At 38.3% G+C, this 17,356-nt stretch overlaps 2 protein-coding genes across 2 annotated transcripts; both read left to right on the forward strand.

Annotated features, from left to right (window-relative positions):
- The first annotated feature begins 4,623 nt into the window (after window positions 1-4,623).
- Window positions 4,624-5,199, forward strand: LOC110734082. Its single transcript, XM_021914145.1, has one exon. It carries the CDS (start codon window positions 4,624-4,626, stop codon window positions 5,197-5,199), a length of 576 nt encoding a protein of 191 aa, XP_021769837.1.
- A 3,068-nt stretch (window positions 5,200-8,267) lies between these two features.
- On the forward strand, window positions 8,268-9,266 carry LOC110734087. Its single transcript, XM_021914149.1, has one exon. It carries the CDS (start codon window positions 8,268-8,270, stop codon window positions 9,264-9,266), a length of 999 nt encoding a protein of 332 aa, XP_021769841.1.
- Window positions 9,267-17,356: the final 8,090 nt, after the last annotated feature.

Below are 17,356 nucleotides of genomic sequence, written 5' to 3' on the forward strand. Positions count from 1 at the left end.
GTGATGTAGTATTTCGTAAGATTGAAAATAACCTTTTTATCATTCAATTCTTTCATTGGCGTGATAAAGAGAAGGTCCTTGATGGGGCACCGCGGAACTTTGAGAACCAATTACTTTTGCTTAAGGACATTGCTGGTAACGAACAACCAGAATCAATTGAATTGAAATTTTTCCCTTTTTGGGTAAGACTATATAACCTACCCCTTGACAGTAGATCGAACGAGGATGTTCGGGTGATTGCGGATAAAATTGGGGCTGTAATTGAGGTGGAGAAGGACGAACTGGGGTGGGACAAATCTCGTAGAGTGCCTGTGATGTTAGACACGTCGAAGCCTTTGCGAAGGGTGCAAAAAATCAGAAACAAACAGGGGAATGTGACGATGATCCAATTGAAATATGAAAGGCTATCTACGTTTTGCTTTATGTGGGGTGATTGGGCACACTCAGCGTGACTGTTCTACTGTTGAAGAAGATGAGGAACTTGAAGAGAAGCAATGGGGTTTATGGCTCAGAGCCTCTCCCCGCAAAGGTCGCGCAAAATTGATTGAAGATGTGGCTGCTCTACAGCCTCCCTCGAGGAGGGAGTTGGTGTTCACTCGCAAACCAGCATCTATGATTAACAAAGATGGAGAAGGTGGGATGCAAGGAGGTAAAGGGTGTAAGGAGGGAGATGTGCCGGCTGAGCTGGCAGTGGCAGTGGTGTGTCTGGAGGGTGGAGTACAAGGTATGCAAAATAGTGAGAAGGAGGGGGTGATTGAAAGGGAAGAGGGGGGAGGGGGGTGAGGGAAATATTTCAGAGGTGAGTGTTGCAATTCCTTTATCGAAGGGGGTAGTGAACTCGGGTATGATATTTGGTGCAGGGGAGGGAGAGAAGGCGAGTAAAATAGGGGGAAAGGGTTCGAGGAAGCTCAAAAAAGGATGGCAGGAGAAGGAAAGGGGGGAGGTGAGTAAAATGGATTATGAGGGGGAGGTTTTACTTGGGAAAAGGAATAGAGAGGGTAATGATAATTTGATGGAGGTGGAGACTGTTGCTAAGAGAACTATGCTTGATGGCACTTTATATGGATGGCGAGAGGCGGAGGTAGCGGTGGAGCTACCCCGCCAAGCCCAATGAGTATTCTAAGCATTAACTGCAGAGGTCTGGGCAACACCGATGCAGTTAATAATCTCCGGAACTTAGTACGGAGAGAGGCCCCGTCTCTTGTTTTTATGATGGAGACGAAACTTAATAGTGGTGAAATGATGAAAATTCGTTCGAAATTAATTGGTTTTGATGGAATTGCTGTGGATAGCCGTGGTTGTTCGGGGGGTTTGGCTTTGTTTTGGAGAAAGGGGGTTGAGGTGGAGTTGCGGTCGATGTCGATACATCACATTGATGTTAATGTGAAGAAGGGTATTGGTGAGGTTCCTCCCTGGAGTCTATCGGGGTTCTATGGGTGGCTCGAGGTCCTGAACCGTCATTTATCTTGGGAATTGTTGGGGAGTCTTGCTAATGAGTGTGATGAGGCATGGGTTTGTATTGGAGACTTTAACGAAATTCTTCATGAATCGGAGAAGAAAGGGGGGCGTGATCGTGCGTTGTGGCAAATGGAGAATTTTCGAGATGTCATTGATAGATGTAATTTGGTTGATTTGCCTTACTCCGGCTATGAATTTACATATGATAATGGACAATGGGGTGAGGATAATGTTCAATGCCGACTTGATCGAGCTCTTGTTCTGCAAAGTTGGAGAATTATGTTCACAAATGCGAAGCTGTTACACCTTGAACGCGAATGGAGTGATCATGCTCCTTTGAAGCTCACTCTTTATGGGAATGTGGATGAGGTTAAGAGAAAGGGGAGGATTTTTCGGTTTAAGCAAGGCTGGACCGAGAATGAGGGTTGTGAAAAGGTGGTGGATAGTGCGTGGCTTGCGGGGGGTGCTGCAGTCGAGAGTAAAATAGCTTTGTGTGCTGCGGAGTTGGCGGCTTGGAGTGATAAGGAATTTGGGCATATTTTTAAAGAAATTAGAAAGAGAAGGAAGCGGCTGGGGACTCTTAACAAGGGGGGCAGATCCGAGAGTCAAGTTAAGGAGAGGAGGAAAGTTGTTAAGGAGATCACTAATCTCCTACATCAAGAAGAATTATATTGGAAGCAAAGATCGAGGGCTTTGTGGTTGGAGGTCGGGGACCGAAATTCTAGCTACTTCCACAGGAAAGCTTTTAGTCGAAAACAAAAAAATAAAATTTCTTGCTTGGTGTCTGATGATGGTATTGCGCATAGTGGGGAAAAGGAGGTGGAGCAGGTGGCTACAAATTATTTTCGGCATTTATTTACCTCGTCTAGCCCGGGTAATTTTGATGTGGCTCTTGAGGGGATTGAGAGAAGAGTCACTGATGATATGAATGGTATACTTGTTGCCCCCTATACTTCAGATGAGGTTTTCTGCGCGTTAAAACAGATGCACCCGTTGAAAGCCCCGGGGCCGAATGGTATGTGTCCACTTTTCTTTCAGACTTATTGGCATATTGTTGGTCCTGCTGTAACTAGTTTGGTGTTAGGAATTTTAAATGGTGATGATATTCCAACGTCTATTAATAAAACTTTCATTGTTCTTATTCCGAAAAAGAAAGCCCCGAACAAAATGGTTGATTTTCGGCCAATTAGTTTGTGTAATGTGGTGTATAAATTGGTCACTAAAGTTTTGGCTAATCGTTTAAAATTTTTTCTATCGCAGATTACTTCAATTAATCAGAGTGCTTTTACTCCGGGTAGATTATTTACAGATAATATTTTGGTGGCATTTGAGATGTTTCACCACATGAAACATTCTTCTAGTTTGGAGGGTTTTATGGCCCTAAAGCTTGATATGGTGAAAGCTTATGATAGAGTGGAATGGGATTTTCTGGGGGCGGTGATGACTAAGATGGGTTTTGCTGGGTGTTGGATTGATCGGGTTATACACTGTGTTTCTACGGTATCTTTTTCAGTGTTGATAAATGGAGCACCTTCAGGGGAGTTTACTCCTAGTAGGGGTATTCGGCAGGGTGATCCATTATCCCCGTATTTGTTTATTTTATGTGCGGAGGCTCTCTCGGGTTTGCTTAATAAAGCGGTGAAGGATGGTATGTTGCATGGGATTCATGTGACTCAGTCGGCTCCTTCTATCTCCCATTTATTGTTTGCGGATGATAGTATCATTTTTTCGAAGGCTAGTGAGGCGGAGGTGGATAAAATTAAGGAAATTCTGAAGACTTATGAAGGAGCATCGGGGCAAATGGTGAATCTGGGAAAGACGACTGTTTCTTTTAGCAAAGGTGTGAGTGAGGTGAGACGGGGAGAGTTGGCGGAAAGATTGGGGGTGAAGGTCGTTGATATTCATGATAAATATTTGGGCCTTCCAACAGTCATTGGGAGATCGAAGAGAGTGTTGACGAAGGATATTAGAGAAAAAGTGTGGAAAAGACTACAAGGGTGGAAGGGGGGATTTCTTTCTAAGGCGGGTCGGGAGGTGTTGATTAAGGCAGTGGCCCAATCTATTCCGACCTATGCGATGAGTGTGTTCAAATTCCCTGCTTCTTTTTGTGACGAATTGAGGTCTTTGGTAGCAAACTTTTGGTGGGGGCAAAAAAATGGGGAGAGGAAAATTCATAAGGTAGCGTGGAAGAAGATGTGTGCTCCTAAGGCTAGTGGTGGTCTCGGGTTTCGAGATTTAAAATTGTTTAACGCTGCATTGTTGGGTAAACAGGCATGGCGGCTTCTTCAACAACCCGAGAGCTTAATTGCGCAGATTTTGAGGGCAAAATATTATCCGAATGGTAGCTGTCTGGGTTCGGAAATTGGGGCTAATCCTAGATATACATGGCGTGGGATTTGGAGTGTGAAATGGGTGATACAAAGAGGCATTCGGTGGAGAGTTGGTGATGGACTGAGTATTCCGGTTTGGGGCAGCCCGTGGATTCCCGAGACTCAGTCTCGAATGGTGATTTCTCCTAGGGGATCGGCGAGGGAGGACATGAGGGTGTGTGATCTTATTCATCTCCCTACTGCTACATGGGATAGGAATATTATTGATGAATTGTTCTTGCCTTTTGAAAGGGAACGTATATTAAGAATTCCTATTAGCTGTCGTTTGCCGGAGGATATTTATTGCTGGGAACTTGAGAAAAATGGCGATTACTCGGTTCGCTCCGCTTATAGAGCTATCTTTGGGGATGTGGATGCAAGTGAGTTAACTACTGCTTCGAGTGGGTCAAATGTATGGAGTAAAATTTGGCATGCTAATACTCTCCCAAGGGTGAAAATTTTCTTTTGGCGTGTGTGTTGTGGAGCTCTTCCCACTATGGTGGGGCTTCATCGAAGAGTATCAAGTATGGATCCGTTATGTAGCATTTGTGGTTCGAATGAGGAAACTGATTTGCATTGCCTTCGGGATTGTGTAATTGCGCGATTGGTTTGGAATGAAAGTGGTATGAATGATGGGATTGAGGGTGGCTATAGGAGTTTTGGGGATTTTGCCTTAACTCGTATTGATTGTTTGCCAAAGAAGGAGCATGGGTTATTCATGACTGTTTGTTGGGCTATTTGAAATGCTAGAAATAGGTGGTTGTTCGAAGGGGAGGCTTGTGATCCTCGAAATTCAATGAATTATGATTGGAAGCTCATGTCTGAGCTGCAGCAAGAGGAAGATGCGGGTGTGGGAGTGCGAGTTTCTGCCCGTATACGTTGGAAGCCTCCTTCTGGTTCGAGGGTGAAAGTGAATGTAGATGCTGGAGTTTGGGAAGGCTTGGGGTCGAGTGTGGGGGCTGTGGTGCGCAGAGCTGATGGCAGTGCGTGTGCTGCTATGACATGGATGGTGGATGATAGGTGGGCTCCCAATATTGCTGAAGCTAAAGCACTTTTGTTTGGGTTGCAAATGCCCGTTGATCTTGGGTACAAAGATGTAGTCATGGAGAGCGATTGCCTTGGTCTGATTAATGCGGTTTCGTCACGAGAAAGAGGGAGTAGTACTTTTCACCTTATATTAGATGATGTCTATCATGTTAGTAGTTTGTTTGAGTCAATTAGGTGGAGCTTTGTTAGGAGAGAGGGTAATAGAGTGGCTCATGAGCTTGCTCATTGTATGCCTTGGGCCATAGGGAAGCAGGTTTGGTCTTCGACTTTTCCTGAGTGTATTGTTGCTTTGTTAAACTCTGATCTCCCAAGTAATGAAAGCTAAGTGCCAAGTTGGGACTTTCCATCAAAAAAAAAAAAAAAAAAATTTAAAGCGAAAAGAATTTTTATCTATTTTTTAAAAAAAGTAGGAGAACAAACGGACTCGTTATTTAACATAATAGGTTTGTTTGATGACACTAAAAAGACCCCCTAACTCAAACAACAGGTCTGTTTTTCTTCTAAACTATTAATTTCATACCTTACATAACATACCTGTTATAACTTACAATGGGTCTCTTCGTCTTCCTAAACAGACCCCCCTCAAGAACGGGTCTCTTTATCAAACAGACCCCTGAGATAGAGACCCGTTGTGAGGCGGTCTTTTAGGCATATTTCAACGGGTCTCTTTGCCAATTTTTGTAGTAGTGTAAATATGGATGACCATTATCCCATGTACCATCTAGAATACTCTAAAGTTGGGTATTTGGTCTTATCCGTTGATGGAACCCTAGGTAATGTACATGTATATATATCCCGTACTAGATGGAATATGAAATACAACGTAACAATTTTCCCTCATCTCTCTATATATTCTCTTCCATATTTAACACGTTATCAGCACCAGCTCTAGCTAAGTAAAAAAAAAAATCAAGACGAAGGGTTTGAACCCTATACGACGATTAGTTGTTAAAAATCTTGAAAGGTACGCTATTTTTATTATTCCATCAAATCATTGTAGGTTAATAAGTTTACATATAAGAATAAGAATATGTATATGTATTAGTCAAAGAGAGTAATTAATTCAATCGAAATCATATCTGACTGTTATATTCGTAGTATTATGCGCATAATGATTGTTTGATAGAGTAGGATTGTACAGGGTAGATTTAGTCTTTGTTCCCCATTAATAGTGTGTGCTAGCATAGCTTTCTTCTTCGATTATACAAGATCTCTAAGTGATTTGGTAAAATTTGTTAATTTGTGCTTTGTATAAATGATTTAAGTCTATTAATTTTTGGAATATTCTATATTATCTTTCTTTCACATATCTAATAGCCTAATACTATTGATGTATCCAATTTGCTAAGGAAAAATTGCCCGCAATAATCCGACCTTTTGCCCGTCCGCTGAAAATAACCCCACCTTTGGATTATTTTTTAATAATCCCACCTTTACCCCCCGATCTTTTTTATTGGTCCCAACCGGTTAGTTAACTTGTTATAGCAAGTTACTAGCCATGTGTCGGCACCCAATTAGTCAAAAAAATAAAATTAAAAAATAAAATAAAAAAACAATTAATTAATTTAGAAACCACCCACCACCCAAACCACCTCCCCTGCCACCAATCCGGCGCGCTGGCCTCCCCTGCCACCAATCCTGGCGCGCCGGCCTCCCCTGCCACCCCTCCCTTGAACCACAATCGAACCCCCTTCCCTGAACCACCCTCGAACCCCTCCCTCCCTCACGAACCTCCACATGAACCACCCTCGAATCCTCACGAAACCAAGCCAACCCCCAACCGGCCAACCCCATTCACGCGGCTCCGGCTTACCCTCCCCTCCCATGAACCACCAATCCTCTCCCTCACTCTTACCCCCATGAAAACCCAACCCTTAAACCCAGGCTCCGTCCGCGAAAAACCCACCAACTCCCTTAAACCCAGCTCCGACGCGCCGACTTCCCCCATCCCCAGATTCTGGTCGCGTTGCGTCTCCCCCGTCCACCGTTTCCAGCCGCGTCGTCGTCGTCGTCCACAGAGGAGGGGTTGTGTTAAATGGTTAATGTGGTTAAGGGGTTGGGTACTTGGGTTAATGGGTAATTGGGTTTAGGTTGGCTTGGCTCGGTGGGATTCCGGTCAGCTTGGTGGTTTCAGGTGTGGGTGGGATAGTGGTTCTAGGGTTTAGGTTGGGTGGTGGTGGCTGAATTGGGGTGGCTTAGGTGGCGGTGGTGGTTTTTTTTACTACTTTTTTTTTTTTTACTAATCAAGGAACGTGTAAATTCTACTTTAAAAAAAAAATACCTGCTCAATCGGTTCCAAGTAAAATGGGACCATTTATAGCGGAATGGGTATAAAGGTGGGATTATTAAAAAATAATCCAAAGGTGGGATTATTTTCAGCGGACGGGCAAAAGGTCGGATTATTCCGGGCAATTTTTCCTATTGCTAAATATTGATTAACTTATATATCTGTTTTAGTCAATATATAATTCACATTATAATTGCAAACCGTCAATTGTTGTTAGACGATTTTGTACTACTAATCGGGAAATTATTCTATACTTCACCAATATGACTAGTTTTTGTGTATAAATTGATTATGTTCATTTGTTGCCTTTTAATTATTTCTTGGTCGGTAGAACTTAGCGTACAGTATAGTCTACCCCAATTGATTAATTATACTCCGTAAACCTATATCGTTATGTGATTAATGTGCTAAGCTTATATTAAAATTGCATGCTATTTCTATATCTGAAACAAGTTAAATTTACTTCTGGATTGCATATTGATACGAAGGTTATTTGTATTCTCCATTAAAGATATATCATATATATATATATATATATATATATATATATATATATATATATATATATATATATATATATATATATATATATATATACATCCTACTTTTTCTTTCCAATTTAATATAATATGTATGCTAGTATGACTAGTGTTCTTCATGAAGTTATAATTGTGGATGTTTTTATCAAACGTTTCAATAAATCAGTGGGCAAATATGTATAAAGTGAGTACATGCTATCCCGTAGGAGTAATCCCAGAAAAGTATGATAATCAAAGAATTCTAAGATTAAGTTTTTTTTTTATCTGACAACATGATTTTTAACAAGATAAAATTTGTTTAAAATATTTGACGTAATAATCAAAAGCTAAAGTTTATGGTATAATCTAGTTCTTTAATGAAATATATCATTTGCTGTTTTAATTTTATTTATTACTCTTGAGTGAGATTGCTAATAATATACCCAGTAACCTTCTTCAAGGTTCAATACGCAGATTCTATTATAATTAATTACTTGAACTTGGTCTTAATTGAAACTTAGCGTATATATATATTATTATACAATTTTAGTTCCTAATTTATAATATTGTTTTATATATCAGTGAATCATGTCAAACCTTGCAAAACTCGAATTTGTTGCTCTTGATATTACTGGAAACAACTACCTATCTTGGGTGTTAGATGCTGAAATACATTTAAATGCAAAGGGACTTGGTGACACTATCAAAGAAAACAACACTGCAACTAGCCAAGATAAGGCTAAAGCTATGATATTCCTTCGTCATCACCTTCATGAAGGCCTTAAGATTGAGTACTTGACTGTTAAAGACCCACAAGTCCTTTGGAGTAATTTAAAGGAAAGATATGATCACCAGAAAACTGTGATATTACCAAAATCTCGTTATGATTGGTTACATTTAAGATTACAAGACTTTAAGTCTGTGAGTGAATACAACTCAGCCATGTTTAGAATTACGTCACAATTGAAATTATGTGGAGAGAAAATAACGGATGCAGAAATGTTAGAAAAAACATACTCTACTTTTCAAGCAAACAATGTTGTCCTGCATACACTATACCGTGAAAAGGGCTTTACAAAATATTCTGAATTGATATCTTGTCTTCTTATGGCTGAGCAAAATAATGAACTATTAATGAAAAATCATGAATCATGCCCAACTGGCTCTACTCCATTCCCTGAAGCGAATGCGACATCCCATAGTGGGAAAGAGCAAAAGGCTAGAGATTACGCCAGCAGTTGTGGTCGAGGCCGTGGTCGCGGCCGCGGACGTGGATATGGTCTTGGTCGAGGTGGTCATTTTAGGAACTCATACTCCCACCAGAAGTGGGACAAAAAAGATGGAAATAAGAATGAGAAGGATAAAAATGAAAATATATGCTATCGTTGTGGAGGAAAAGGCCATTGGTCTCGTGTGTGTCGTACACCAAAACATCTACTAGACCTTTATCAACTATCAATCAAACAGAAAGGAAAGAAAGTGGAAACAAATTTGGTGTATGAGGATGGCGAAGGTGATTTTGATAACGGTGATTCAACTCACCTGGAAGCGACTGATTTCTTTCCTAATCCTGAAGAAAACAATTGAATAAATTATGATCCATTGGCGAATAAACTCTATTAATTAGCTTGCATTTATTTTGTTTTTAGAATTTTATCGTAGTACTATGACTTTATGCTTTATGGGACATTTGTTTTTGGACAATTTTATGTTTTTGGGCATTTTATGTTTTCGTATATTTCATTATTATCATTTATTAATTTAAGTTATTTGATATTGTGAATCTTATATTGGTTCCTTTAATTCTATTAGAAAATGAATTCCTTTGGAGCTCAATCATCAACCAATGGTGAAGATTTATGTCTAGTTGATAGTGTTACCACTCACACCATACTTAAGAATAAGAAATATTTTTCGCAATTGATGATGAAAGAAATTAATGTGAGTACCATATCAGGTAGTACAAAAATTATAGAAGGCTCCGAAAGAGCAAATGTTTTATTGCCAAGGGGAACAAAATTGGAAATTATTGATGCATTATACTCCCCTAAGTCTCAAAGAAATTTACTAAGTTTTAAAGATATTCGAAAAAATGGATACCATATTGAGACAATTAGTGAAGGAAATAATGAGTTCCTTCAAATCACGAGTGTAAGTCAAGGCAATAAACTTATTATGGAGAAATTACCTACATTCTCCACTGGTTTGTACTATACAAAATCAATACAATTGAATCACATTGTATAGTAAACCAGAAGTTTACTAATGACTTTAAAGTTTGGCATGACCGGTTAGGCCACCCCGGTTCAATAATGATGCGAAAGATAATTGAAAATTCATGTGGACACTCATTGAAGAGCCAGCAGATTCTTCATAATAGTTTTTCATGTGCTGCTTGCTCAATAGGCAAGTTAATACTTCGGCCATCACCAGTTAAGATAAATTCCAAATCTATTACTTTCCTAGAACGTATACACGGGGATTTATGTGGACCAATTCATCCCCCGTGTGGGCCATTTAGATATTTCATGTTTTTAATAGATGCATCAACTAGATGGTCACACGTATCATTGTTATCAACTCGCAACCGGGCGTTTGCGAGACTACTTGCTCAGTTGATCAGATTACGAGCACATTTTCCAGATTTTCCTATTAAGGCTATTCGTCTTGATAACGCTGGTGAATTCACATCCCAGGCATTTGATTAATATTGCATGTCAATTGGGATCAGTGTTGAACATCCTGTAGCACATGTTCACACACAAAATGGTCTTGCGGAATCATTAATTAAACTTTTGCAATTGATTGCTAGACCATTACTTATGAAATCTAAGTTCCCAATTTCTGCTTGGGAACATTCTATATTACATGCAGCAGCACTAATTCGCATCAGGCTGACAAGTCATCATAAGTTCTCCCCATCACAATTGGTTTTTGGTTAGGAACCAAATGTATCCCATTTGAGAATATTTGGATGTGCAGTATATGTTCCAATGGCTCCACCACAACGCACTAAAATGGGTCCTCAAAGAAGACTAGGGATATATGTTGGATATGAATCTCCATCGATAATTAAGTACTTAGAGCCAACTACAGGTGATTTATTTACGGCTCGTTATGCAGATTGCCATTTTGATGAATCAGTTTTTTCCAACATTAGGGGGAGAAAACAAACAGCTGGAAAAGGAAATTAGTTGGAATGAATTATCATTATCTCATCTAGGTCCTCGTACTAAACAATGTGAGTTGGAAGTCCAAAAGATATTTCATTTACAAAACTTAGCAAATCAATTGCCAAACTCATTTACTGACCCAAAGAAAGTGACAAAGTCACATATACCAGCTGAAAATGCTCCTATTAAAATTGATGTCCCATAAGGACCAGCCCAAGTTGCAAATGATTCTAAAGCACGCCTGAAGCGTGGTAGACCTGGCAAATGGGTCATTCGGGTCGAGTATAGGTCGGGTCATTTCGGGTCGGGTCAAGTTCGGGTCAAAAGATTATCGGGTCAAGTTTGGGTCGGGTCGGGTCATTTCGGGTTTCAGGTTGATTTCGGGTCGACTGATAATCGGGTCGGGTCGGGTATCGAGTCAACAGTTCGGGTCGGGTCAGTTTGGGTCAGGTCAATTTTCGGGTCGGGTCATTTCGGGTCAGGTCAATTTTCGGGTCCAATTTCCGGGTCAACTTCTAGTCGAGTCATATTCGGGTGATTCATTGGGTTAAATTCAACTCTGTATATGTATTTATTTATTTTTTGACGAAAAACTCACTATATTTATTAAGGCTATTTTTTTCATGGATTATAGTAATTGTTTGACTTTTATTAACTTTTTTTTTTTTTTTTTGTGTTTAGAACTTTAGGCTAAGAATCACTTTCAGGATCTCCTGAAACTAAGAAGAGCAAATTGAGTTATACCTCACTCTCTTATTGATCTTAGTTTTAATACGTACTTTTATTACCATTGTCATTGTTGTAATAATTTCTTTGAATTATTCTGTACTCCCTTCGTCCCAAATTACTCTTAACAATTTGACATTTTGCACTATTTACACATCTCACTTTGACCATATTTTTTAGCTATTATATGAAAGTCAATGTAGTCATGTAAGATGTTGTTGGGTCTATTTTAATGTATAATTTCCTAATATAAACTTTTTATACTACCTCCGTTAACTTTTATTTGTAACTTTGGGGTATTATTTACTAAATTGCAAATAAAAGTTAACGAAGGTAGTAACTTATATAATTATTTACTAAAAGAAGTTAAAGGTCGGGTCATTTTCGGGTTGGGTCAACTTCAGGTCGGGTTGTTTCGGGTCTCGGGTCAACTTTGGGTCGGGTCATCTCGGGTCGGGTCATCTCGGGTTTCAGGTCAAGGTCTGGTCAGTTCCACTTCGAGTCGGGTATGGGTCGGGTCGGGTTAATTCAGGTTTTGGGTCAATTTCGGGTCACTGGTTTCGGGTCGATTTCGGGTCATGGGTCGGGTCATTCGGGTCAGGTCATCGGGTCAAGGTCAGGATTGCCAGGTCTAAAGCGTGGTAGACCCATCGGTTCCAAAGATAAATATCCTCGGAAGAGAAAGGAGAAACAATTGATAATGCCCAGACCGAGGAAGCTATTAATTTTGAAGGATCTCCAGAAGAGACCTTAGACATGATGGAAAAGGATATTCAGGTACCTGACAATGAAGAAATTTCAACAAATTTTATCATGTCTAGAATTACATGGAACCGAAACCAAATCGACGTCGATGATGTTTTTGCATGCAATGTGGCACTAGATGTTATGAATGATGATGAGGATCATGAGCCAAAATCCATTGATGAATGTTCATAAAGAAGAGATTGGCCAAAATGGAAAGAAGCAATTGAAACTGAATTGAAATCTCTCGAAAAAAAGGAGTATTCGGACCTGTAGTTCGTACACTTGAAGGTGTAATACCGGTGGGATATAAATGGGTCTTTATACGAAAAAGAAATGAAATGATGATATTGTAAGGTATAAGGCCCGATTAGTTGCACAAGTATTCTCACAAAGACCCGGTATTGATTATGAGGAGACATACTCTCCTGTGGTGGATGCAACTACTTTTAGATTTCTAATCAGTCTGGCAATAAGAGAAGGACTTGATTTACGCTTGATGGATGTAGTCACAGGTTACTTATATGGCCCACTTGATAATGACATTTACATGAAAATCCCAGAAGGTTTTAAATTGCCAGAAGCAGCAAATTCAGGTTCTCGAGAACAATACTCAATAAAATTGAATAGATCTCTTTATGGATTAAAACAATCAGGGCGCATGTGGTATAATCGACTAAGTGAGTACTTGTTGAAAGAAGGGTATAAGAATGACCCTATATGCCCATGTATTTTTATAAAGAGATTTGTATCAGGATATGTCATAATTGCAGTATATGTTGATGATTTGAATATTATTGGAACTCCTGAAGAGATTTCAATAACAGTAGAGTGCTTAAAGAAAGAACTTGAAATGAAAGATCTTGGAAAAACTAAGTTTTGCCTAGGGTTACAAATTGAACACCTTAAGAATGGAATCCTTGTGCACCAGTCAACATACATAGAAAAGGTTCTTAAAAGATTTTCTATGGATACATCATATCCATCGAGTAGCCCTATGGTTGTTAGAGCACTTGATGTAGAAAAAGATCCCTTCCGACCTCGGGAGAATGACGAAGAAATTCTTGGTCCTGAAGTACCATATTTAAGTGCTATAGGGGCATTAATGTATCTTGCTAGTCATACACGACCTGGCATATCATTTTCAGTAATTTGTTGGCAAGATTTAGCTCATGCCCTACCCGAAGGCATTGGAATGGGGTTAATCATGTACTTCGTTACCTTCAAGGTACGAAAGATATGGGTTTGTTTTTCTCTAATATATCCAAAGAAGGTTTGATTGGTTTTGCAGATGCAGGGTACATGTTTGATCCTCATAATGCTAGATCACAAACTGGATATGTGTTTATGTGTGGAGGTACTTCTATTTCTTGGCGTTCTATGAAACAAACAATTACAGCTACCTCTTCTAACCATGCAGAAATTCTGGCAATCCATAAGGCTAGTCGTGAATGTATATGGTTAAGGTCTGTAATTCAACATATTTAGACAGATTGTGGCATAAACTCCGAGAAAGAAGTTCCAACAGTTTTATATGAGGATAATGCAGCATGCATCGCTCAGCTTAAGGAAGGGTATATCAAAGGAGATCGAACGAAGCACATTTTACCAAAATTCTTCTACACTCATGATCTCCAGAAAAATGGTGATATAAAAGTCCTTAAGGTCCGCTCAAGTGAAAACTTGGCAGATTTGTTTACTAAGGAGCTCCCAACAGCCACATTCAAAAAGTTAGTTTACGGCATTGGATTGCGTCGTCTTAAAGATCTCAAGTGATGTAGTCATGAGGGGGAGTTAATGCGCGCTGCACTCTTTTTTCCTTAACCATGGTTTTTCCCACTGGGTTTTCCTGGTAAGGTTTTTAACGAGGCAGCATCTTATGCGCATTATAGTGTATTATTTTGTACAGGTTTTATAGTAAATGTTAGTTATTTTTTTATTCAATATATAGTCATCCAAAGGGGAGTGTTATGAAAATATCTAAATATGGATGACCATTATCCCATGTACTATATAGAATACTCTAGTGTTGGGTATTTGGTCTTATCCGTTGGTGGAACCCTAGGTAATGTACATGTATATATATCCCGTACTAGATGGAATATGAAATACAACGTAACAATTTTCCCTCATCTCTCTATATATTCTCTTCAATATTTAACATAATAATAATAATAATAATAATAATAATAATAATAATTTTAATAATAATAATAATTGATGGTTTATTATTGTTGTTGTTGTTGTTATTATTATTATTATTATATTAATGGATTATGAAAGTTATGAATTTTATAAAGATAATAAAAAAAAATACTCAAACCTTTAAAGGTAATTTTGTATAAAACAACCAACAATCAAATAGCCATATAAAAAATCAATACAAACAACAAGTCAGATTAGCCCAGCCTACAACCAATTGTTAAACAAAACTTTAATTTAAAGGGAAAAAGTTGCACTAGAAATTACACATGTATCAATATAGATTCTTAGTACTTTGGGAACAAGCCAATTCTCAAAGGAGCTTTATTAATAAAGAACTGGAAATAAAATTGCTTCATGGACACATAATGATCTAGAGGGCATAAGTTACTAATTCAGTCATCATATGACGAAGTTTCGTATGCTGAAAGATGTTGAAAAACAACACTATCATGACACCATCAAGTAGTATTTCAAGAAGACATAGAAACACCAGAGGTTGGAATCACCATATAATTAATCTCTACATGTAGTATAGAATCCATCTTATGCCATTGGTTTCCTCCAAATTTAAATTGATCTTCAACATATGTCTCTTATAATGAGTGATTTGAGTGAGGTTGGTAGCTTTGACAATGACTTAAGAGCTTGGCAACAATCAATCTGTACATCCACTAGAGATCGATGTAAGATTCTGTAGCAATGGGAGATCAACCATGTTCAGACAATTTATAAAATTAAGCTCAAGAAGATGTAGCAATGCATGCTACTTGATTCCTGTCCTCTCTGCAAGTGTATATATCTTTTGAAGCCAAAGGGATTGATCACCTATCCATTGAGGGAATAAATAACAACCATACCTTATTATTTTTAATTTTTTCAAGTAGACGTGGGGTTTTAGGCCTTCATGCACATCTTTGGAAATGGAATTTTTCTTTGATGAATTCTTTTGTTTGAGTGATGATTTTTTGTACGACATAACCTTTTCCCAATCCCTGACATTCTTTAGAGCGAATTGAGCCTTAAAGAGTAATCATATCTTGCAATTCTGTAATAGAACATCCTTCTTAGCTTAGAAAGGTTTCCAATATTCCGTGGTAAAAAAAAAAGAAATGGAATTGCATGATATAATATATATATATATATTTATTTATTTATTTATTTTTTATAACAAATTGCATGAGGATTGAGGTTTTGGAGAAACCTCATTAACTGACTCTTAAATTATATAAAGTCGAAGTTATTTGGAGGTTTTTTTTTTTTTTTTTTTTTTTTTTTTTAAAGGGTGGAAGTTATTTGAAGGATATTGCCAAAAAATAAATAATAATAATAAAAATAATGGAATTGCATGAGTTTTTTTTTTTTTTTTTTTTTTTTTTTTTTTTTTTAACAAGTTGCATGAGAATTGAGGATTGAGGTTTTAGAGGAATCTCATTAAGTTACTCTTAAATTATATAAAAGATTGGGGTAAATAGATCGTAAACCACAACATCCAAATTTTAGGTTGAATATGAACATTCTCAAATCACCCCAACTAACAACAAGAAGATGACATTTATTTATATTAATAGAAACGTATTAACAAAGAGACAACCAGATTTTCAATCTGAACTTTTGGAAAAGTTGTATTAGTTGAATGCTACTCCTTCATCTATCAAATTTAACTATAACAAAAAAATACTTTTCTACTAAACAACGAGGTATTATCATTTATCATAATTTACAAAAGAAAAAGTCGGTTTAGACAGAAATTAGTAATAATAGAACTGAATGTTTAATTTGATAAGTTGAAATATCTTAGACATGATTTGTATTTTACGAAGTATATATATTTAATTTTTGAAAGAAATTTGTATTCTATATTTGGTGATGAACTGTAAATCAATAAATGAAAAAAAAATATACCTGAAACTGTAAATTCCCCTTGTCTTTTTTTTTCCCTGAACCTAAAGAAGTTGGTCTATCCTTGTAGCTACAAAAAAATCTTGATAGTAATGAATTTTCTTCTAGGACTACTCCCTCAAAATGGGTTTCTACTTTCTACCAAATGTGTGACAAATGGTCAAATAATTGTCAACAAACAAAATAAAAACAAAAAGAGGTTAAATCAGTGTGAAGTGCGGCCTTAGCAAATTTCCAGGGCAATTGGGCAAAATATATGCTTTATGCCGGATTCTTGGTGCAGGTTTGGGGTTTTAGGTTGGGATGTCAGTGAGGAGACCTGCCCCTTCCCCACCCCAGCGGGGCACAATAGGTTCTAGTTTAGCGGGTGGTGGGGCGAGGATAGGGATAAACCATACCCTCCAGTCCGTCATGGGTGGATTTTAGGTTGTATTCGTCTCACTTAATATGTGCGTTATTTTAAATAAAATTATACCCCTTCGTGTTTTAATAAGCGTTACATTTTGACCAGCACATAGTGTTAGGTGATAAGTGGTTTATTTGACCACTTATTATGGTGATTTTAACCCGGTTTTGCTATCCTTTCCCCTCTTTATAACCCGTTATCGTATATAAAAGTTGTGTCTCGGCCTTTCCCCTTCTCTGCATGTGTTTGACCATGTTTTTCAGGTGTTAGACTTAATTTGGCAAGCAATCAAAAGATTGAAATGACATTCATGGCTTGAAAACAAAGAAAGGAGAGCACACTTTTGGTGGTGTGCTCCATAGCCGGAGCAGGCGCTCTTAGCTTCTCCAAAACTTTCTACAACAATCTGAAGAACAAGGGAGCGGCGTGCACCCTCCATGGAACGGGCGCTCCTCCCCGAAGTTTTGGATTCAGCCTTCTTCTGAAGCCAGCAGGAGCGATCGCTTCTAGCTGAGGAGCGAGCA

This window comes from Chenopodium quinoa, unplaced genomic scaffold (genome assembly GCF_001683475.1).
Source record: "Chenopodium quinoa cultivar QQ74 unplaced genomic scaffold, ASM168347v1, whole genome shotgun sequence".
In the NCBI taxonomy this organism is placed as follows: domain Eukaryota; kingdom Viridiplantae; phylum Streptophyta; class Magnoliopsida; order Caryophyllales; family Amaranthaceae; genus Chenopodium; species Chenopodium quinoa.

Bases quoted from the DNA above. Each gene is read 5' to 3' on its own strand.
- LOC110734087 (XM_021914149.1), top strand. From the start codon at position 8,268: ATGTCAAACCTTGCAAAACTCGAATTTGTTGCTCTTGATATTACTGGA.
- LOC110734082 (XM_021914145.1), top strand. From the start codon at position 4,624: ATGAATTATGATTGGAAGCTCATGTCTGAGCTGCAGCAAGAGGAAGAT.